Source organism: Artibeus jamaicensis, unplaced genomic scaffold (genome assembly GCF_021234435.1).
Source record: "Artibeus jamaicensis isolate MK-2021 breed Jamaican fruit bat unplaced genomic scaffold, CSHL_Jam_final contig_519, whole genome shotgun sequence".
Taxonomy (NCBI): Eukaryota; Metazoa; Chordata; class Mammalia; order Chiroptera; family Phyllostomidae; genus Artibeus; species Artibeus jamaicensis.
In genome coordinates, this window is record NW_026521871.1 from 13019486 (window position 1) to 13043639 (window position 24154).

Here is a 24154-nt window from a genome sequence, read left to right on the forward strand (position 1 = left end):
TGAACCATAATCTTTTGGTCCGTTTGTGCCTGTTATGTATGAGGGGCGGAGCCTTACGTGTTCACCAGGGCAGGGTGACCCAGTCGCTGGGTTGTGATGCTGTATGTGGGGGCGGGGTCAGAGAGGGGCAATGGCAGTTTTTTCTGCTCTGTCTTGGATTTTGATCCTCTCTGCTGCTTCCCTCAAGCAAATTGGGTCCTTCTGATTCTGTTTCCCAGATGTGTGGGCTTGTGCACCCTCCAGAACCCTTTGGGTCTCTCCAACAAGCTCTCTGTGAGCCTGGGAGCCTCTCCCAGTACCTCAGCCCCCAAAAGTTTTTCCAGTTGGTGCTTTTAGTCTTTATTTCCTGGCGCTGGGGCCCTGGGTTGCGTGGTCTATCTCACTGCTTGCTCCTTTGCCTGGTTTATCTGCGCACGAATGTGTGACTGCAGTCAGCCAGCCGCCTTGTGCCCTCACTGGGTCTGCCTGTTGCCACCCCATGCCTGGTATCTGCCAACTGCCGCCTTTGCTCCTGGGTCAGTCCGCCTGCTTTTTCCTGTGCAACTCCTCTCCGCCAGCTGCTGACTCTGCTGCTTTTACCAGTCTGGATGAATGGTTCATTGTTCTCAGACTTCGATACAGTTTAATTTTCTCTCTGTTTTGGTTGTGTTCTGGTTTTTAAATATTTGTTGTTCATAAACTTGGTTGTGTGAGGAGGTAGTGTTTCCACCTATGCCTCCATCTTGGCCAAAGTGTCTGTTGACAAATCAGCTAGCTGACTGTATTATGAAAGCTTCCTCGTAGGTAACTTAACTGCTTTTTTCTTGCTGCTTTTAAGATTCTCTCTTAAGTCTTTAACCTTTTGCATTTTAATTATGAGGTGTCTTGGTGTGGGCCTCTTTGGGTTCATTTTATTTGGAACTCTCTGCACTTTCTGGACTTTTATGTCTATTTCCCTCACTAGGTTAGGGAACTTCTCTGTCATTTTTTTTTTTTTTCAAATAGGTTTTCAGGTTTTTTCTCTCTTCTCTTCCCAGGACCCCTATGACACAAATGTTGGTATGCTTGAAGTTGTACCAGAGGCTCCTTATACGATCCTTATTTTTTTTGGAATTTTTTCTTTTTGCTGTTCTGATTGGGTGTTTTTGCTTCCTTATATTCCCAATCACTGTTTTGATTCTCAGCCTCATCCCCTTTGATGTTGATTGCCTTTAAGTTATTCTTCATTTAAGTTAGTGCATCCTTTATTTCTGACTGGTTCTTTTTTATTGATTCTATTTCCTTTTTTATGCTGTTGAAGTTCTAAGTTCATCTCTTCCCCTAAGTTTATTGAGCATCCTCATAACCAGTATTTTGAACTCTGCATCTGGTAGATTACTTGTCTCCATTTTGTTTAGTTCTTTGTCTGGAGTTTTGTTCTGTTCTTTCATTTTGGCCATGTTTCTTTCTCTCCTCATTTTGGCAGCCTCTTGTGTTTGTTTCTATGTAGTAGGTAGAGTTGTTGCATCTTTCAGGCTTGGCAGAGTGGACTTAGGTAGTAGGTGTCCTATGTGGGCTGCATACACCCTCCTGTGTAAATGAGCCTATCAGTGGGAGGGATTTACCCCCAGGCTGATCAGCTGCAAGGACTGGCTTTGACCACCATGGAGGATCAGCTGTGCAGGGGCCCACCCTAGGAAGCAGGACTTACTTCAGTGGGGCTCTGGTGCCTGCTGAGTCTGCTCCTTGACTGTGCTTCAGTGTGGTCTGATACTGTCTGCAGGGTGCTACTGGCTCTGGTGCTACTGGCTCTGGGGCTCCTGGGAGGGTTAGGCCAAAGTCAGCTGCAGCTTATGTTCTTCCTGGGCCTACCTGGCATGAGCTGCAAAGCAGTCTGCAGATGACTGATACTTGTGCTGGGCTCGGAAGTATCTGGGAGAGGCTGCAAACCAAGGCAGGATGCTGCTAGTGCTTGGCCTGGAGCCAGTAGCTGTTTGTTTGAGAGATTTTAGGAAAGTCTGAAGCATGAGCCAAGACAGGCCATTTTCATATGGAAAATACTGGAAACAACTTGGATGGGCCTGAAAGTTGAGTGGCGTGAAGTCTCAGGGAATCACCATAGCAGGGTGAACAGTGATAGCCAGGTTGGTAGAGGCTCAGATATGGTGCCCGCCTGCAGGTTCTGTGGGGGAAAGGTTCAAAAAAGAAAAAATGGCCTCTGCCAGCACTTCTGTTTGGAGAAAGCTGCTCCCCCAGCTCTTGCCTTGATACCAGACAATTCAGTTCCTTCCTGTATGTCTCTGGTGCCTTTGGAGCTCCTGCCCCAGCACTGAAACTCAGAGGGAGTTTGTCCAACTCTAAGTCCACACAGGTTCTTCAGCAGGACCTGCTTGGTACTCCAGAAGCTCTTCATCTCATTCAGCCACAGTCCCACTGGTTTTATAGCCAGAAGTTATGGGGACTTCTCTTCCTGACACTAAAACCGTGGACAAGGAGGCCTGGTATGAGGCAGGGACCCCTGACTCCTCAAGCGGTACTTGACAACTGAGACAACCCTCTCAATTTTTATCCATCACAGATGGATGTGGGACCAGGCCATTCCTCGTCTCCACCCCTCCTACCAGTCTTGATGTGGCTGCTGCTTTATATTCTCAGTTGTAGGACTTACTCCATCTAGATTTTGGGTAGTTCTGAATGATGGCAGTTCTGTAGCTTAGTTGTAATTTTGATGTGGTTGTTGGAAGATGAAAGTACTGCATTTACCTATGCTACCATCTTTATTGGAAAACCCATAAATTTCTAATTACTACTTTATGCATTTGTCTTTAAAATCATATTGGAGAATAAAAGAAGTTATAAATAAAAATATAACATTGGCTTTTATATTAACCTGTATAGTTACCTTTACTGGTGTTTTGAATTTTTTTTGTATGGCTTCAAGTTATTATCTAATGTTCTTTCATTTCAGCCTGAAGGACTCCCTTTAGCATTTCTTGTAAAGCAGCAAATATCTTCATATTTTGTTTATCTGGAAATGTCTTGATTCCTTTTTCATTTATGAAGAATACTTTTCCTGGATAAAGAATTCTTCATTGGCATTTTTTTTGTTTGAGGTTTTTTTTTCCATGTCTTTCATTAATTTTGAGGAGTTTTTACCACTGTTTCTTCAAATATTTTTTCTGCCTCTTTCTCTCCCTTTTCTCCTTCCAGGACTCTCATAGACTATTCATTTTTCTTTATTCTTCTTTCTGTCTCTCAGACTGGTAATTTCAGTTGACCTGTTTCAAGTTCACTGATTCTCCTGCCTATTCAAATCTGTTGAACCCCTCTAATTAATATTTCATTTTAGTTGTTGTACTTTTCAGCTCCAGAATTTCTATTTAGTGTTTACAGTTTCTGTTTCTTTATTGATATTATGTTTGGTAAGATATCATTCTGGGTTTCTTATTATCCTTGTTCTGGTTTTCTTTACCTCTTTGATATATTAAAATAAGTTGATCTAAAGTTTTTGTCTAGTAAGTCCAGTGTATGGACTTCCTTATGTAGAGTATCTGTTCATTTCTTTTTATCCTGTGAATAAACCATACTTTCTTCTTTCTTATTTTTTTTGTTAACTGAACAGTTCAAATATTATAATGCGATAACTCTAGAAATTAGATTCTTCCCCCTCCTCATGCTTTGTTAATACTACTTATTGTTGGTTATAGTTGCTTATTTAGTGACATGTAGTACAGGAGCCCCAAAACAGGGAGCCGCATAAATGTTTGTGATATTCCAAAAAAAACCCCAGTGGACATGCCATTTATTACTCATGTTACAGGGAAGTGCATCAATGGCAGTGGGTCAGTGTAAGAGAGACTGTACTTCCTCCAGTCTGAGGCTTTTTATAAGGGGTCCCAGATTAACAAGGCACATGTCCTACATGTGACTCTAAGCTGTATTACCTCATTGTATACTGGTAGAAGGAAAAGATCAAGAAGCAGTCACACGACAAGAAGCTGCTCCCAAATGAGATAAGGAGGGAGTTACAGTCCATTCCCAAAACAATACACATTCCTTCTGGCTCTGGGCCCCCTGGCCTGCCCTCATAATGGGTAGTGGGAGAACTACGTATTGACCCAGAAGTGACTTTCTAAACTATTTTTTTAAGATTACATGTATATATATATTTTTTAGAGAGGAGAGGGAAGAAGAAAGAAAGGGAAAGAAACATCAAAATGTGTGAGAGAAACATCGACTGGTTGCCTCTTCCGTGCCCCCATCTGAGGACCTGGCCCAAAGCCCAGTCATGTGCCCTAACCAGGAATCAAACCAGCAGCCTTTCCATTTGCAGGCCAATTGCTCAATCCACTGAGCCACATCAGCCATGGCTAAACTAGTTAAGACCATGTTCTTTGTTGTGTGTGGTCACTAAAGTCCTTGTTCTGCTAGCTTAGTGGCCAGCTAGTAATTTAACAGAGATTTTCTTAAATGTTTGGATAAAAACAAAAACAAAGACAAACAAAAAACCTAAACATTCCCTGTCTTTGCAACTGCATACTGTGTCTATGTTGCAGCACACCTTCAACACTCAGTGAAGGAGTTTACAACTCTGCCTTTGCCTTTACTTCCTACTTCCATGGGGCTTGACAGTCAGCCAAATCAAGAGTTTAGAGCCTTCTGAGGTCTTTTCTGAGCATGCACCCTGACTGTGACATGAGCATGGCTTTCTAGATTCTCAGGAATATTATGGAAGCTTTTCAAAACTCACTCCCCAGCTTTTTCTTCCCAGGCTTTCAGCATGTCTGCTCTTTGCCCCAACTGAAATTCTTTGCCACAGCTGATAGCAGCTGGTTCATTTGCTTTAAATGCTTTCAACAAAAGTACCAAAGTCACTTCTCTGTGTTTTGGAATTCCAAAAAGGAGAGAATTCCATGTCTGGCGAAATGAAGGCAAGCCTTCTGTGTTAATTCTTCAGGAAGCCACCCAAAAAGTCAAAACTTACAACCATAATACTTTGAGAACAAGAACTACCCTGCTCCTTCCAGCACCAGAAACACACTACGAACGCAGCTGCCATCTTCAAGAAGTCAGCTTGCCACTAAGCCAGAAAGGGACTGGGGTGCAGGTGTGGGCTGGTTAATATGCCACAAAGCTCTTGTGCTGGGTTTCGTTCACTTTTCTTCTCAAGCATTCATTTGATTGCTGTAAATTTTTGGCTATTTTCCAGAGTTTTGATAATGTTGATTCTATAGTTTCCACTAGCTTTTCTCAGCATTTCTGTGAAGGGATGTCCCTTGGATCTTCCTACTCCACAATTTTCACTTACATCACTTAGAGTAATTTCTTTTTTGTAGAATGTGTAGAATTTCTTTGTATTAGAATGTATTGCATTCTATAACTTGTCAATTAGTTTTATATCCAGGACTTCTTTCTCACCATGACACTACAAAAATGCTAATATATTCAGAAAGGTGATGTTACTCTTTAAGAAATTGGCCAGAACTAAAAAACTAGGTCTTCTCACTTCTACTTCTATACTGTAATTTGGACAGTTTTGAGTGTGAAAGTAGGTGCCAATAATACTAGTCAGGACAAGAGGCATACAGCGAGATCTGTGGTTACTTCATCTTGAGGTAACCCCCCAAAAAATGTACCTAGTAATTACAAAATGGGATTTTATCCCAATTTGGGGATTTCAGTATCCACTTCTCAAGGAAGGAAAAGATGTTTGGCACATTTTACTTTGACTTTTAAATGCAAAGAAACAGATTTTGTTTTAAATTTCTGTAGAAAAGAATAATTTTAAGTGTTTAAACTTTGAGGATTTATAATTTTGCTGTTAACTATGCACTGCTGAACGTAAATCTCATTTTTGTCTCTGAAACAAAAGCTTTAAAGATAATTAGGGAAGGTATAATTGTTTCATCTATGATATAGATCTGGTGGGTCTACTTCACTTAGGAGATTATCCTGTTTTTTTTTTTAACTGTTCTACATATGCTCTTTCTTAGTTCTGTTTATAGAGTTGTCTTCAGTAACTTAAATGGTAATCAAACGGCCAAAGAGAAGTTTCTTTTGGGAATGAACATGACCACACCTAGCAGAGTGCTTCTACCTTTAGGCATTTTGATGATAAAAATTTCCAGGAACTTGAGCTCCTGAAACATATAACTTCTCATATATTTGCAGATTCTGCTTTCTTCATAGTAGATTTATTTGATGCTCTGTTAACTGAAAAACTGCTATTAGTAAAGTGAGAAAAAAAAGATTTTTAAATATTAGGGAAAATAAAATTAATTTTTGCAAAGACATTTTAGGTACATAGAAGATCCAAGAGACATTCATATAAACTATTAGAATTAATAAATGAAAATGTCAAAATAATTTGTATTTCTATTTACATAGTTAGAAAGTTAAAATTAAAAAATATGCCATTTACGTTATATACCTAGTAATAAGTCTTTAAAAAGATGTATAAGACTCCTACACACACACAAGTGTAAGAAAATTATTGAGAGAAATTTAAGAATACCTAAAAATGAAGTGATCCATCATGTTTATAGCTGGAAGACTTTTTATGAAAATGTCAGTTCTCCCCAAATTTATCTATAGATTCATTGCAGTTTTCAGTCCAAATCTAGCAGGTTTTTATAATTTTTTATGCTTTAATTAAATGATGCTTTCTAAACTATTATCTCTCTCTGTCTTTTGAGGGCCAGTCAGGGCAGAGACACCACATCCATTCTGAGTCCACCAGTCATTTTTACTCTTTAGATGAGAGAATTTTTACTCTTTCTAAATCTTTATTTTTCCTTCTGTGAAATAATAGAAAATAGTAACCCTTCCTTCTCTGAATTGAAAAGCCTTTGGATTATGTTAGTAAAGTATTCTATAGGCCAAGGCAGTGATAGTAACTAGCAATTTTAAGCTTGTTCTGACCTGTTTTTACATGTTTTACGAGTTTTGCTAAAGTGTTAGTTGTAAACACTCCTATTAAGGGTCAAGAACAAACTAGGGATATCCTTATCACTCTTACTAACATTGTTCTGGAGGTACTAGTCTGTGCAGTTAGAAGTAAGAAAGAGAATTCTAAAATAAGTAAATTATTTATTTTTTTATCCTTACTCAAGGGCATGCCCATTGATTTTAGAGAGGGGAAGGAAGAAAGAGATGGAGAGGTGGGGTGAGAGAAACATTTATGTGAGAGAGAAAAACATCAATTGGTTTCCTCTCACACATAGCCTGACCAGGACTGAACCTGCAACCTATGCATGTACTCTGACTGGAAATCAAACCTCTGATCCTTCAGTCTATGGGAGGGTGCTCCAACCAACTGAGCCACATTGGCCAGGGCAGAAATTAAGTTGATGAAAATATAAAGGAATCAATTATGAAACCATGAATACGTAATAAAAGAAATAAGATGGTTGAGTATAAAAGTAATAATAGATCAATTTCCTTAAAAGATTCAATAATAATACCTTGAGATAAATTTAACAGTATCTGTGTTATATCTGTATAAAGAATGTTTTAAAATGCTACTTTTAATGTCTTTAAATGGGATCACTTGAACAAATTGAGAAGCATGCCATGTGCTTGACTAAGAAGTCTCAACATCATAGAGAGATTCATTCTCCCTAAATTAATTTTTAATGTAATCCCAATAGATAAACCAATGGGAATTTTCTTGTAATCAAGTTGGGATTAAGTAAACTGATTTTTTAAATCATATCAAAAAATAAAATAAAAATAATTATAGGTTGCGGGCTCGGTCCTATTCAGGATGTGAGAGTAAACCAGTATTTTTCTCACCTCAGTGTTTCTCTCACTGCTCCCTACTCTCTCTTCCTTCCCCTCTCTAAAATCAATGGGCATACCCTTGAGTGAGGATAAAAAAAAAAATTATGAAAAGCATAATGAATTGGGGGCGGTCCTATCCTTACCAGATAAGGTTATAAAACATTATAACACCATAATAATTAAAATTTATATGATATATGGGTAAACAGATTATTTGAACAGAATGGGAAGTTTAGCAGTAGATTCAGGTATAATTTAATTTATGATAAAGGTGGCATCCCAGATAAGTGGGAAAAGATAGAAAAAATAGCCATTTGGAAAAAATAAAATTGTATCCATTCCTTCCATCAACTTTAAAATATACTGAGATGAATTACAGGTTTAAATGAACATAAAATGAAGCAACAAAGATATCAAAGAAATAATGGGAAAGAAATTTTGATAACCTTTGACCTAAAACCCAGAACCCATACAAGACGTATAAATTCAATTACATAAAAGTTAAAATGTTTGCATAACCAAAACTGGCAGAAGCAAAGATGAATGACAGCTTTTTGTCTTTGAGAAAATATTTGCAGTGTATTTTATAGACAAGTACCAGATTTCCCTTGTATGTGAAGAGCTTTTATGAAACAATTAGTCTTGGCCAGTGTGGCTCAATTGGTTGAGTATCATCCTGTGAAGCAAAAGGTTGCTGGTTCAATTCCTGGTCAGGGCACATAGCTGGGTTGCAGGTTCTGTCCCCGGTTGGGGCATGTTTGAGAGGCAGCCAACAGATGTGTCTCTCTCACATGGATATTTTTCTCCCTCTCTTTATGCCTCCCTTACCCTTTCTCTAAAAAATAAGTAAAATATGGGGATGGTTACAGGGTGGAGGGGAATAAAAGGGAGAAAAAATGGGACAATTTTAATAGCAAAATCAATAAAATATATTAAAAATAATAAGACAAAATTAAAAATAAAATCTTTTTAAAAATTTACTTAGCAAATTGTCAAGGAGTCAGATTTCTGTTACTAGGTAACAAAAACATACAGAAACAACATTTACCCACTTTGTGTTGGGTTTATGCTATGGAAGGTAATTTGGTAATAATGACTATAAGAATTAGTGTTCATACCCTTTGACCCAGCTTTTGTACTTTTAGAAATGTACACCTCACATGTATTCCCCCATGTGCAGGTTAATATATGTCTTAAATTATTTAGATTAGCATTGTTTTGCTACAGTGGGAAAGCAAAAATTGGAAAACAACCTAAATATTCATCGGTAGGGAACTAGTTGGAACAATAATGTATTAATACCACTAGTCCTCAAGATATATTATTTGGCAACAAACTTAGGTGCAAAATAATATAAACAATATGCTGCCACTTGTAAGTTTTTTATTGTGATAAAATGCACATAACATAAACACATTAACTATTTTTTAGTGTACAATTCAGTGACATTAAATCCATTGACAGCAGTGTGTAACCACCATCACTATCCATTTCTAGAATTCATCATCATCCCAGATAGAAACTCTGAACCCATTAAGCAAAGACTACCCATTTCTCCTTCTCCCAACCCCTGGTAATATGTGTTCTACTTTTTGTGTCTATGAATTTTGCCTATTCTAGGTACCTCATATAAGTGGAATCATGAAATAGTTGTCCTTTTGTATCTGGCTTATTTCACTTAGCATAGCATTCTCAAGGTTAATTTATAGTATAGCATGTATCAGAATTTTATTCCTTTTTAAGGCCAATTATATTACGTGTATAATGTTTGATTAACTTATTCATCTGTTGGTGGACATATGGGTGATTTCTATCTCTTGGTCATTGTGAATAGTTCTGCTGTGGAGATTGGTGTAAATGTGTCTATATAAGTCCCTGCTTTCAGTTCATTTGGGTATTTATCTAGAAGTAGAATTGCTGAATTATATATACAACTGTGTTTAACTTTTTGAGAAATTGCCAAGCTGTTTTCCACAGCAGCTATACTATTTCACATTCCTACCAGGGTTCCAACTACTCCATGTCTTTGGCAACCCTTACTATTTTTCTTTCTTTTTAATGTAATGGCCATCCTGACAGGTTTGAAGTAGTATCTCACTGTGGTTTTCATTTGAATTTCCTTTATGATGAATGGTGTTGAGCATCTTTTTATGTGCTTATTGGCCATTTGGTTATCTTCTTCGGAGAAATGTCTATTCAAATTCTTTGCCTATTTTTTAATTAGGTTATTTGTCTTATTATCATTGAGTTGTAGGAGTTCTTTATATATTCTTGGTACTAAACTATTACCAGAGATACGATTTGCAAATATTTTATTCTATGTGTTGTCTTTTCACTTTCTTGATAGTTTCTTTTGAAGCACAGAGGTTTTTAATTTTGATAAAGTCCAGTTTATCCTTATTTGGTTGCTTGTGATTTTAATGTCACATCTGTGAAACCATTACCTAATAAAAGGTCACAAAGATTTACATCTTTGTTTTCTTTTAAGAGTTTTATAGTTGTAGCTTTTACATTTAGATCTTTGATCTATTTTGAGTTAACTTTTATATATGGTGTGAGGTAGGTTTCCAACTGTGTTCTTTTGCATGTGAGGTCCAGTTGTCCTGGCACTATCTGTTGACATTATTCTTTCCTCATTGAATTGTCTTGGTACCATTGTTGATCAATTGCCCACGAAAACACCATCATTTCAGTTTATTTCTATACTTTCAATTGTGTTCCATTGGCATTTATGTTTATCCTTATGCTTGTGTACACCCTTTAAATCTTCTGACTTTTGAATCAGGTGATTGTATTAATTTAAAAATAGTAAAAATTTTTAATAGTAAAAATAATTGCTAGCTATGACCACAGTTTGCTCTGACTTCTCTCCAATTTGCTCTTTCAGGAAAGTGTGCTGTGTTGTCATTCAAGGACTACCTCTCCTGCAGGCCAACTGAAATACCAGAAAATGATGTTCTGCTTTGTGAGAGCCGCTACAATGAGAGTGACAAGCAAATGAAGAAGTTCAAGGGACTGAAGAGGTTTTCACTCTCTGCTAAAGTAGTAGATGATGAAATTTATTACTTCAGGTAAAGCTTGAAAAACTTAGAAAGAAAGACCACTTAGCTCTTAATAGCAAAACTGATACCAAAATAGTATAGTGCAGGGTGGTTTTTTTTTTTGGGGGGGGGTGTCTATTTTTAATTAGGCTTTAAACTAGAGCAGTGCATTTTAAATAGAAAATATTGATTAATTTAGGTAAAGGTTAAAAGAAATCCTCATAATCTGCTGAGTTGTAGTAACTGCTGTCACGGTGTTATTGACATAGACTCCAGTAATTGTAATGTGGAGTCAGAAATCTTTGGTTCTGGTTCTTAGTCTATCTGTAAAGAAGAGATTGCACAGTTCCACAGATTATGGAAATTCTTTACACTGTATAGACAATTAGATCCCAACTTTCGACTGAGTACTTTTGTGGTTATCCAGCAGAATCCTTTAAAAAACAAGCATCTGTAAAAAGGTGACTTATAAATGTGACTTTATAAGTACATATTTAAGGTTTTTTCCTTCCTGACTTAGAGCGTACATTGCAGATTACAGGCAGTCATTTCTAGACATTAGGGCAGAACAGTGCTTTCTGACCAATCCTGGAGTAGTGTTAGGTGACTTTTTTTTTATGTCACTTCTTTTAGAAAACCAATTGTTCCTCAGAAGGAGCCCTCACCTTTGTTGGAAAAGAAGATCCAGTTACTAGAAGCTAAATTTGCTGAGCTAGAAGGTGGAGAGGATGATATTGAAGAGATGGGAGAGGAGGATAGTGAGGTCATTGAGCCTCCTTCTCTACCTCAACTTCAGACTCCCTTGGCCAGTGAGCTGGATCTCATGCCCTACACACCCCCACAGGTGAAGGTGACAAGTTTCTGTTACTTGTCTAATTCCTGGCTTTGGTTTGCAGCAGTCTTAAACCAAAGTAAGGAGACATCTCGCTACTACGTATGTGAGTTTCAACTTAGAATTCTGCAGGAAGGAACAGATTTTTTTTTTCTTGATGCCATTAATTATTTAAGATTTAATATGTTTTTTAAATTTCATAGATTGTTGTTTTTATTGGCAAATTTAGTTAAAATGCTCTCCTTGCCTTGTATTGAAGAAAAGCCATGAGGAACAGTATTGTTCTGTTACTCTATTTTTTATTTCCCCTATCTTTTTAGACTCTCGGTTTTTTTTTGAGAGGAGAATTTTTTTTTTTTAAGATTTTATTTATTTATCTTTAGAGGGGAAGGGAAGGAGAGAGGGAGAGAAACATCAATGTATGGTTGCCTTTCGTGCATCCCCTGCTGGGAACTGGCCTGCAGGGAACCGGCCTGCAACCCAGGCATGTGCCCTGACTGGGAATTGAACCGCGATTGTGTGGTTCGCAGGCCCGCACTCAATCCACTGAGCTACACCAGCCGGGGCATAGTCTCTCCTTCTTTAGAATCTTATTTTTGGTTGAGGTGATCCCTGTTGGTATTTTTTTCTCATTCAGAATTTTCTCAAGACTTAATTGTGAGGTCACCATTCAGATTACAGTCATGGAATTCGGTGAACTTCCTTTTTTTTTTTTTATATGGTAAGAAGCAAGGAAGAGCTTTATTTTAACCAATAAAATGACCACCTATAAACTGAACATGTCTATAAAACAGTAACTAGTGAATCAAATGTTCCTGGCTTCCAGGAACTTTGAGCAGTTAATCAAATACTATGTTCTGATGCACTCTAAGAACTTTCTGTCTTACAGTCTACCCCAAAGTCTGCCAAAGGCAGTGCAAAGAAGGAAGGCTCTAAGAGGAAAATTAACATGAGTGGCTACATCCTGTTCAGCAGTGAGATGAGAGCTGTGATTAAGGCCCAGCACCCAGACTACTCTTTTGGGGAGCTCAGCCGACTGGTGGGGACAGAATGGAGAAACCTTGAGACAGCCAAGAAAGCAGAATATGAAGGTAAATAGACTAGACACAACCATCTCAGCTTTCTAAGCAATGGGATGTTTTTAGGAATGCACGTGCACAGACAGGTTTTACTCTCTTTATTCTTACCACTTGCACATGAACTTTTGTTGGCGACTGTCTCAAATGTCTCCCATCCAGAAGTTTAAATACCAGCCTTGTCCTGACTGAGCAAGTGCTGCCCCTGACTTGGCCTCTAATCCTGGTGTGGGTTTTTCCCCCACCAAAAAAATATCTCTCAAACAAATATTTTGCTATTAAAAATTGCATGATTTTCTTCTTTCATTGAGTCGTGTAAGCTACCTGTGTTGAGCTGGAGAATGATTGTACTCGGATGTCAAATATCATTTTGGTTAAAATTCATCTGATGAGCCATAACAGGTCTTCTGTTATGGCTCTTGATAAGCCATATGTTTAAACTTCAGGCTGAAGCTTGGCTGAAGCACTTGGTTTCCTAGGCCAGTCCTGGCCTTTGCTGTATCTGCATTTACAGCTACTGTTAAGGCACTTGGGGGTCTCTTTTATGAAGCTCGACTGCCTTCATTTTCCTTTTACTCTGTAATTAAGTCATTTTGGGCCATGAGCTATATCATTCAAGGATTTGGTGATTCTTAGCCATTAGGGACAAATACTGGAGAGAGATTTCTTTTTGTTTGTTTGATTGTTTGTTTGTTTGTTTGTTTGTTTTTGCTGTCATTCATGGCTTTAATAAAAATAAGTAGTAAACATTAGATTAGTCAGGACTATTGCTTTGCAGCTGGGTTTTTCTTCCCATTTGGAATTGTATGTAATGGTTTATTTTGCCAGGTCAGAGCCATCTTTCAGTGATTGACCACAATGGCCAGCCATTACTCTTCTTGGCTGATTCCACATTCATCATTTCCCATCAAACATAAATTAATTGTTAAGGCTGCCTCCTTTATTAAAGTTCATGGAGTTTCAAAAAAACATGTTTTTTAAAAATTTCACTCTTTTTAATTATTATAATAGTTGATCATTATACAGTTATCTGATGGTTTTCCCCAAGGATTTTCTGCAGAACCCTAATCCTAAAAGATGCTCAACCAAAAAGCACTTGTGGCAAAATTAGTTTGAGAAGCACTTCAGACATTCTTTCTCTCGGAAACTTATAGTGCATATTTTTATATTAAAGTCTTTAAGACGTACAGTAAAGAACCTGTTTTTTTTTCACCTGGCATTTCCTAAAACATGACCAAGTATTCTTGTTAATACCTGTTAATATCCTAAAGAACCAAATTTTGCAGAACATACTTTGAGAAACCCTGGTCAGTTTCGTAAGAACCTAGAACATGGGAGAGCTTAAGTATTTCTGACCTTAATGAATGTTAAAACCAAATATATCACTCAGTTGGATAAGTGCTGGAAATGAAGTTTGCATGGGTCAGCATAAAACCTGGTCCAGAATAGGTAAAGCTAATACTACATAACTGGTTATTGAAAGTGTGGACAAGAGAGAAAAAAGTGTCTGGAGATAATGTAAAAGTAAAAATGTTGGAGCAGGGCTGAAGAGAGGGAGAAATGATGGCTTCTGGAAAATTCTCCCAAATTCAAAGGGGAGGCTGAAATTCAGTGAGAATGAGTTAATACGATTCAGTAGTGTCTGTCTGAGATACAAAATCTGAACTTTTGTTTTGACCCATTGAATTCAAAACCTGAAGTTTAAAGTTTGGCTGGTTTCATTTAATAATTTTCTTTTCCAAGACAGCCCAAGTGAACTCCCCAAGAAAGAGCTAACAGTAGCCAGTCCAGTAGTCAATTCATAGGTCTGAATTTTTCTATTTTCAACTCCTTTTTTTCCTCTCCCATTTTGCTGTGTCATTTGTGTGATGAAAATACTAGAATTTAATGTGGGGTGGGGTGGTCTAGATCACTGCTATCTCAAGGAAATAAATAGGTTGTTTAAATGGCTTTTAAGTAGGAACATGAGGAACACAGTCCCTCATGTTCATCGTACAGAGGATCTGTAAACTGGGACAGTGTTAGTGAGTGATGACAGGTCTTTGCAGGCAACTGTGTCGCAGCCAAAGATTTGACTTGACTTGAACATTCTTACATAAAGGAGGACTGGAGCTGTTGCTTCTTGATTCTCTTTAAAGCCATGTGACCTTGAGCTATTTTCCCCTTCTTAGATCAGCCAGTGATAGTTTGGAATTCTATGTTGGAGGGTCAATGTGTGGCATTTGGAGTGTGATACCAGGACAGGTTGCTGGTTCTCTCTGTATTCTTGGACAAGTCACTGCCTGTCTCCCAGCCTCAGTTTGCCCAGATGAAGAGTTGGAAGAATTTCCTATTTATGAATGGTGAAGCAAAATAAACTCTGTATTGTGGGAACTTTGGGAATACACATTTATAGAGTTCTCTAGTAAGGGTCCAGCCTGCCAGCTATCAAAAAGACTGGGAATGTGATCGTTGGGGCCACTGGCTATGGAGATGTAGGCAGAGTAGCTCTAAGGAGTGAGGGGTATAGCAAAGTGTGTTCCACAGCCCAGAACTGGCACAAGCAAATACTCCTCTTGTATTTCAAATGAAATAATAGTGAATTCTGGAATTTCCACTGATTTAGGGTGATTTATGGTTAGTATTGAACTGCTCAGCTTCAGGAAACCTGGTTCTGTCAGTACCTTGTCCATTGCTTCATATGCGTATATATAATTCCCTTATTTCAATGACTGTAGCCTGGAGTACCATGCATTTTTGCCCTTGGGGTTTATTAAACATGACCTCTTTGCTTCATTAGAATGTAGAAATTAGCATTTAATGTCCCTGAAATCTTGTGGAGGAGGCAGTGAGCTGCTTTTCCCTTACAGAGTTAATTTTCTTCAGCTGCTAAAACCCATGATACTGATAACAAGAGTCCTCATAGTTTAGTTAAATTGGGTGCAAGGAATCAGGAAAATATAGTAAGTAACAATTGTGCCAAAAAATTATAATGGGCCATGGAATTGCTTCACATTGAAATTATAAATAATTTGCAATGCTTTTAATACTAGAATGATGGTAGCGCTTCTCATCTTCAGGGTGCCTTGTGAGATTAACCATGTTGGTTATGCTGGTGACGTGTTTAAATAAAACCTGTGCTTTCTGAATGTGTGTTGCAGTCTTAACATTCTTGAAATCTTTGCAGACCAGTTCTCAAGATGGGATAGGAAAGCTGGACTCTAGTTTACCAAGTGAAATCAGCCCGACTCCTCCTGTGTTGAGACTAGTCATCTACTGTTCCTTCCATTGAGACAGAACTGTTGCCTGTGTTTTTTTTACTAGTCCTGTTGAATGCAATGGATGGTATTTTGAATTCCTGGGTTAAAAACAGAATTGAAAATCTGAAATGCCTTTACAGAGCGGGCAGCTAAAGTTGCTGAGCAGCAGGAGAGAGAGCGAGCAGCACAGCAACAGCAGCCGAGTGCTTCTCCCCGAGCAGGCACCCCTGTGGGGGCTCTCATGGGGGTGGTGCCACCACCAACACCAATGGGGATGCTCAATCAGCAGTTGACACCTGTTGCAGGTAAAAACAGGAGCTAAGACCATTTTTTTCCACTTTAAGAAATTCCTTCATTTTTTTTTTTCTCCAATGAGGAGTAGGCCACAGTCTCTAGGCTTTTCTATGACAGAGTCAAAGTTTGAAGTCATCCATGTTGTCCTTACATTGCCTTTCCCATATGGGCAATGCGTCCCCTCTGCCCCGGAAATGGGCATTGGGCCCAGTCCTGGGAATTGGTAGGGAACAGCTCTTCCCTAGCTGTGGGCATGGTCTAGTGCTGTTCTCAACCCCAGATTGCTCTTGATAGAGCATTACAGCAGAAAATATAAAGAGACCCTGAATTCTCTTCTGGAGAGACTTCCAAGAGAAAATACAAAACCTAGTTTTAGCTGATACTGATTTTCCCGTCTCATTCCAGTATTCAGTTTGCCTTGTTCTGCTGCAGCCATCCTTAAAAGACTGACCATTTAAAAGGATTTTTGACAATGAATTTCAAATCCTTTCTTGGTCACCAGTGTGCATGACTGCTAAGTTGAATACAAGTCCTTGTTCAATTCATTGTGCCCACTCTGTAATGCTTTTCTATTTAATTACATTAAACTGCATTTTCTGTTAGTATCCCAGTCACATATTTTTAAAAAAGAAAGAAAGAAAATGATGAATGTGGTTTGCTTGTGTATGTTGTCTCTGGTTCTGTTAGCCATACCAAACTTGGCTCTTCTCAAATCGGATATCATTGTCTGACATGTCTCCAGTGTGAAGCCTGCAGACCACTTCTCAGGTCCCTCCTTTGTGATTTCTCTAAGCCTGGGGAGGTTGATACAAGCCCCCTTCTTAAGCAAAAGCAGTCTGACCTTTTCGCAGGTAGTCTAACACTGTGTTGTTCAACGCAGGCTCATTGGGATGCTGTTTCTGTTTTTGCTTTTTTTGTATTTGCTTTTCGAGGAAGAGTAGCATAGAATAACTTTTGAATTGTCGCTCCTACCTTTCACGATGGCAAGATCTCAAACGCACTCACTGTCGCTGAACTTAGCAGTTGCACTCGCCAAAGCACATCTGAATCATGGCTTTTCAGTACTTTCAGTGTAACTGATGCTGATCTAACCAATCTCATAATCGCCTGCTGTATTCCATGGCCCATTTTGGTTAACAGTGTTCCATCCAAAGGTTTTTAGAAATCAGGCCTTGAACATGGGGACTTTGAAAGTTAGAATTCCCTTGTTGACATCCTGCTTTGTTGTATTTGATGCGTGATATTGTAGCACTGTGCCCTTGACTAAAAAGCCCAGGGACACATTAACAAAATGAATTCAAACAGCTAAAAACATAAAAAAGAGAAAAAAACAGCAGCTGCAGCATTTTAGCTCCCTGTTGGGAAATAACATCATAGAGCTCTGATGGGTGAGGAGGAAGGGACTCCCTTTTAGAAAGCCCCTGTTCCATTATTGTGTGCCGTCCAGACTTCTGGGCCATGGGAGTGAAGGGCAAGCATTCCCTGTAGTAACCAGTTCACAGTGGGAACGTGGTAGCTAACAGGGTGATTTTTTCATGGGTTGCACAGCCTTAGCCTTGTTACTGTCTGAGACCAGCTTTGCTTACAAGCATTGAAGCTCATTTGAACACATGTGACTGGGATAATAAATGACAAAGTACAGTTTAATGAAGACAAGTGTCATGTCTTTCAGTTCTTAATAATTTCCTAAACCACAGCCCGTGAAGGGTGCGTTCAGATGGGCTTTTGTAATTGAAAGCAAAGTCTTCTAACATTCTTAAATTCCCACATACTTATCCCTAAAAGCTATATCTGGTGGCGTGGTTAAAAGGCAGTTTGGCAACATTGGATCTCCTCATGTTCAAAGTGATGGTGTCTGTTCAAAAGTAGTTTTTACTCTCTGAAGTCTCGTTTGTGTGTGTGTGTGTGTGTTTTAATGAAATTCATAAACCTATTTCATGTATAGAGGTATTACTCTTTAAAATTTGTTTTATTGGTTTGTGTAATGGGAAGTTTTTCAGTCAGATGTGACTAATGAAGCTGAATCAACCGCAGAATTATCAACAATTGTGTAGCTTTAAGAGACTGAACTTTTATAAATATATACCTTTCAAATAAATCTTTAGGGAAAGGCAAAGAGTAAAATTCTTAGAATCTGGAGTTTTTCACTATTTCCCTGAGACCTTCTACAAGGTTTCCCCTCTTCTTCTACAAGAAGAAATATTTCTTCTACAAAGAATATTTTATAAAAATGGGGTTTGGCACCAGTCCCTCAACCCTCCCTTTGTGCAAGAAGTAGTGACCAAAGTGATTGCATTTTGGGGGGAGATCTTATGTTTTGTTCATTGTGATCATTTCAAATCCTAGAAAAGTCAAGTTGTTTTTCTTGATTAAAAAAATGTCCTGTGGCTTCAAAGGTCTTTTGATAGGTGAGTCTTTGACATTTTGAAATTATTTTCTTCTTCTCACTTCTCTTGCCAGAAATACTTGTTTCTTTAAACTCTTAACTAGCAGGCAGAAAATATTTTGTCATGTGAAGATGCACTTTGAAAATAAAGTAATAAAAGCCTCTGTTCACAGAAGTTCTGTACCTCATTTTAAATGCTCCCTGGTAAATGAAGGTTTATGTGAGGACATTTGTGAGCGTGGAGACAGTAGTGCCAATTGGCATTTTCTCATGTTACCAGAGCCTGATTCTCCAGCTGTTCTTCCCTAAGGTCTGTGTGCAAGCTATGAGTGACCTGGGCTTAGGTTTTCTTGGGAGGGTTTAGGTTTTTATATGTATTTTAACTTGTTTTCAGATCTAAAGATGAAACATCATACATTGTGATGCCTCTTAGTGGTTCGCCAGCTTAAGCTCGAGCACGATCCATTCTTACCAGCAGTGGTCGGGGCTAGAAGGGAGGAGGAGTGGCTGTAAAAGTCTTGAAAAATTCTTGCTGTCCTCCCCCAAGCTGGAGAAGCATGCTTTGTGATCCGGGCTGTGCGCCTCATTTCCCTCCATTCCAGTTTCCCCTCATGTGTATGCATGACAGGCATATGAGTGTGGGCAGAGTGGAATGATGGGGCTGTTGCTGTTTGATTAGAATCGCAGTCGCAGAACTGGTCACTCTGAACAGCTTGCAATAATTATGACATTGGGAAGACTGTTACTGGAACTGTTTATTTTTAACTGAAAACATGCAGCATATTTATCCCAGGGAAAATAACTACAAATAATAATTACTAAGTACTAATTCATCCAGAAATGTTGGGTTTCATATTTGTAACGTTTTATTTTGTTCATTATTGCAACAAAATAATTGCACTAATTGCCGTTATATCATGCAATACTAAGGGCGCTTTATTCATTAGTAATGCATGTGGGAGGTTTGTTATTACTTAGCTCATGTTGCATGTTAATGATGCATGTCTGAAATTTGTTGTGTCCTTCAAGGCATGATGGGTGGCTATCCGCCAGGCCTTCCACCTTTGCAGGGCCCAGTTGATGGCCTTGTTAGCATGGGCAGCATGCAGCCACTTCACCCTGGGGGGCCTCCACCCCACCATCTTCCGCCAGGTGTGCCCGGCCTCTCGGGCATCCCACCACCGGGTAAGAACTTCATCCTCATTCACTCATTAATCTCATCTTTGTGTTCTCTTTTTCCTCCCTCAGCCAGTTGTTCTAGGAGGCACTTGCTGCCCATTGTGGGCAGGTCTCCCTTCTCTGAGAATCCCAGGGATGGCAGCAACAGGGCCTGTCTTTTGTGTAGAGCAGGTGGCTCAGTATCTGTGCCCTTGGGCAACCAGCTGCCTAGCAGCAACACAGGACATGTGGCAGAGACCAGAGTTAGGAGACCAAGAGGCAGGAGGCATACTCTTAAAATCACAATTTGACATGTGCTAGAAAAGTCAGACACACACTAGAAAGTCACACCCTCTTTATCATTGAATAGATTTTCCCATTCACATGTAAAAGCACTTTCTGCTCCTGAGTATAGTGCTTCCTCTAATTCAATTCTCACCTCACAGAGTCCCCTGTATAGAGTCCCTACTCTATCTCCTGCTTCTGAAACAGCACTTCTGAGAGCATTGCAGAGTCACTAATGTAGAACTCTTTAGAAATCCTTCAGTCAGTCCTTCTAGGAACAAAAAGGAGGGAGCAAACAAATTCACACTGAACTTGTTTTCTATATATGAGTCCCCTAAGAAACATGACACAACATTTTAAAGAGCAGTATAGCCCACCCTACTAACTGTAGACACCTCTGTCTGTACAGAAGCTCAAAAGTTATTTCATATAGAAACATAGAGTCCAGAAATAGCTACCGTGTTACTTTATAATTAATTAGCAAGTTGAAAGATGGTTATGAAAGGAAAATAAAAAGTTTCCATATTAATTGCCATCATATTCAAAAGAACTAACCCTTAGCTGTAATCTAGTTGGAGGGAATGTGACCTTAAGACAACTTGGAATTGCATTTGGTCCATTATCCAAAATATCAGGTAAGACCCAGCCCAGATGATAAAATATAGCAACATTAGATTTGCTTACACCAGTATTGGACCTACTGATCCTAGGGTTATACAGAGTTCCAAACGATGCTTCAGAGTGTGCAGGGTGAGCAAACATGGTGTCTTGGCCTAGAGCCTCCACCCGCACTTTGTGAGAATTACTGGAGAGTGTTCGTAACTCCACAGAAGTGTTTGATCCAGTTGTGTATCCAGAGGGAATGTTTGTGGGAATATGTGCTTCATCATGGAAATGGTGGCATGTGTGAGTTACTGTTGCAACAAAAATCAGTCATAAAATGGGTGAGCTGGTGCGACAGATAGAATTGGCCTTGTTCTGTGTCTTCTCACTTTGGCATAGGGTGTCTGACTGAGTCAGCCAGACCAGGTTGGAGCTGACTTTTAGGCGCACGTAGGATTCAATGGGAGCCACATCTAAGGCCAGTATTCTCTAGGTAGCTGATATCTTTGGCAGGTTTTGGGGCACCACTGCTTGCCTTCCCCCCTTCAGATTTTAAATTACATTTGAAGGAAACAACACACCTGATTACAGTCAGGGAAATAGGGAAGAACCCATCTTAGTGTCTATACACACATTTCTGGTTAGGCTTTGAGGAGCAGAGAATTCAGTGAACTCCTCTGTTGAACTCTGGCCCACAGTCTCACCTGCTGCCCCCCAGCATGACATTTGTAAATAGAGGAGCAGAGAGCATCGCTGATTTGTTTGTGCTGCTCTACACAGATTGATACAGACAGGTCAGGGAGGCCCACTTTGTTGTGGAATCTAAGGCTGGTGAGTGAGTGGGAGGCGTAACAAATATCTAAAACTTCCTAGAAATAGCATTTATTAGTTTTGAACTTTAGAATAGTGGGCTGGTCCTACCTGGCAAAACATTAACATTTTGAATCTAGAGGAACTATAGAATCAGGTTAGCTCTTCTTGATCCTTTTATGCAGCCAGCAGGATTTGTTTAAAGTTTAAACAACAACTCACTAGGAATGGTTGTAGTTTGTTTGTTTTTGATGAACTGGATTTCTTGCCTCTTTCTTTGTTTTGAGAATAGTAAATGGATGGTCCTGAGGTTAAAATAACCCTAGATACTAAATTTAGGACACTTGGCCTATTCTCAGCTCGTACCAGTGAGACAGAAATTGTTTATGAGGCATCATAAACAATTAGAGAAGTTTATAAAATTATCATCAGATACATAAATACAGTAGGATCATAAAATCTTTTTCTTTCCCCTTGTCATTTTGTATTTGAAGTGATAGCAATGAGACCACTCTGCTTCCGATGTTCCCTTTTCAAAGTGCTGCTCTATCAGATGGAAGGGGCCTCTGTCAGTCAACATTAGTGACTCCAGTCAGAACCAGAGGTGCTGGTGGCCTGTGAGGGGACAGGAGACAGCAAGGATGTGCCTCCAGCCTCCACAAAGCTTATGTAACTGTGCACTTGCACAACCTCTCCCATGTCCTTAACTATCCTAGCACACTGCATACTACTGAGCCTGATTGAACACCATTACTGCTGAAGTTAAATACAGGCTTCAGTTACAGCAAAATGTGTTGTCAGAAGAAAAATACCTTGAAAATATAGGTGTATTCTGACTAAAGCTTACCTAGGGAGATAACAGAAGTTTTGCAGAGTTCAGATAATTTCCAAGCCCTGAATAATTAATGCACATCTCACAAGTTGCACTAGCATTATAAATTACCTAGAAAACAAAAGAATAGGGATTTTCTGTTTAAATGCTACATCCTTTTTAGAGTGTGTAGAGTTCCTATCCACAAAGACTCAAAGACAGAGGTCCATAGGCTTGCATTATAAATGGCATCATTTCTTATCAGACAGTAGTTTTTCAGCCATGTCAACCAGAGCCTCTAATTGAGACATTGCATTCTAAATTACAGGTGTGATGAATCAAGGGGTGACCCCTATGGTAGGGACTCCAGCACCAGGTGGAAGTTCATATGGACAGCAGGTGAGTCTCCCAGTTGGATTTTCTAGGACTGGACATTATCCTCTTTCTCAAAACATGTGCCAAGTATTTTTTCCCCTCACTATGTGGTCTGTGCTCTTTCAGGTAGGAGTTTTGGGGCCTCCAGGGCAACAGGCACCACCTCCATACCCTGGTCCACATCCAACCAGCCCCTCTGTCATACAGCAGCCAACAACGCCTATGTTTGTGGCTCCTCCACCCAAGACCCAACGGCTTCTCCACTCAGAGGCCTACCTGAAATACATTGAAGGACTCAGTGCTGAGTCCAACAGCATTAGCAAGTGGGACCAGACTCTGGCAGGTAAGGAGAATCCTTCTCAATAAGCCTTTACAAAATCCATGCTTTGTTGGGGTCCTCATGCAGCTATTGGCATATTTATAGCAGAGGGCAAATACCCATTTTTCTTACACAAGTTAAAATAAATGGTATGTTTAATAGAAGGGTTTGGAGCTTCTTTGTATATTAACATCACAGTTTGAAATGTATATTTGCTGCCCTGACCCATGTGGCTCAGTTGGACATTGTCCCTCAAAGCAAAAGGTCACCAGTTCAATACCCAGTCAGGGCACAGGCCTGGGTTGCTGGTTCAGTCTAAGGTCGAGATGTGTATGAGAGGCCAGTGATTATTGTTTCTTTCACATCGATGTTTCTCTCCCTTTCTTTCTGTCTCGCTCCCCCTCTCTAAAAAATAAATAAAACCTTTTTAAAATTTTTCTTCATGCCTTTAAATTTTAAAAAAAGAAAAAATTTTTTTGCTGAATTTCAAAGCTTAGTTTTTATAAACATCACCGTCATCTTTTTAAGTATATTCTGAATTTTTTTCAATTATTTTTTTAGGCAGGTTTGCACTAGCATAGATGTATTTGAATAAATTAAAAGTTACTTCACCTCAGTTTTTATTAACAGTATTAGAAAATATGTTTCTATTAAGCTATCAAGTTACTCATTCACTTCAACAGACAATATATTTTCAGCACAAACTAAAATAATTTGCTAAGTTTCTACTGATTTTTAATTTCTAAACCTAATTTGATTTCTTTTAAGAGTAGTACTTATGGGCCCTGGCTGGTGTAGCTCAGTGGATTGAGTGCGGGCCTGCAAACCATGCAATCGAGGTTCGATTCCCAGTCAGGGCACATGCCTGGGTTGCAGACCAGTTCCCTGCAGGCGAGTTCCCAGCAGGGGATGCACGAAAGGCAACCATACATTGATGTTTCTCTCCCTCTCTCCTTCCCTTCCCCTCTAAAGATAAATAAATAAAAATATTTTTTAAAAAAAGAGTAGTACTTATGTTTCCCCCTTTACCTTTTTAGGAATTTTTGTTAACATGGAAATAATCATTAAATATCAGGAGTACCTACAACAAAATATTAATGACCTAATCCTTTAGCTATTAAGCTCTTGTGTCCCCTTTGTAGAGAACTACATTATATTATGCAGTTCTTTTGTGAAGTCATTGTT

General features: G+C 39.0%; 1 protein-coding gene across 26 annotated transcripts in view; it reads left to right on the plus strand.

Annotated features, from left to right (window-relative positions):
• PBRM1 (polybromo 1) overlaps positions 1-24154 on the plus strand; it is a 135808-nt gene that overhangs the window by 108436 nt on the left and 3218 nt on the right. For 16 of the 26 annotated variants that reach the window (XM_053669360.1, XM_037134696.2, XM_037134694.2 and 13 more), the window contains 7 exons: positions 10628-10811; positions 11415-11625; positions 12503-12704; positions 16069-16233; positions 19638-19793; positions 22604-22674; positions 22777-22993. In XM_053669360.1, the coding sequence (XP_053525335.1) occupies positions 10628-10811; positions 11415-11625; positions 12503-12704; positions 16069-16233; positions 19638-19793; positions 22604-22674; positions 22777-22993 (1206 nt within the window). The remainder of the gene's footprint in view (positions 1-10627; positions 10812-11414; positions 11626-12502; positions 12705-16068; positions 16234-19637; positions 19794-22603; positions 22675-22776; positions 22994-24154) is intronic. The other 10 variants (XM_037134700.2, XM_037134701.2, XM_037134704.2 and 7 more) reach the window with 2 other exon arrangements.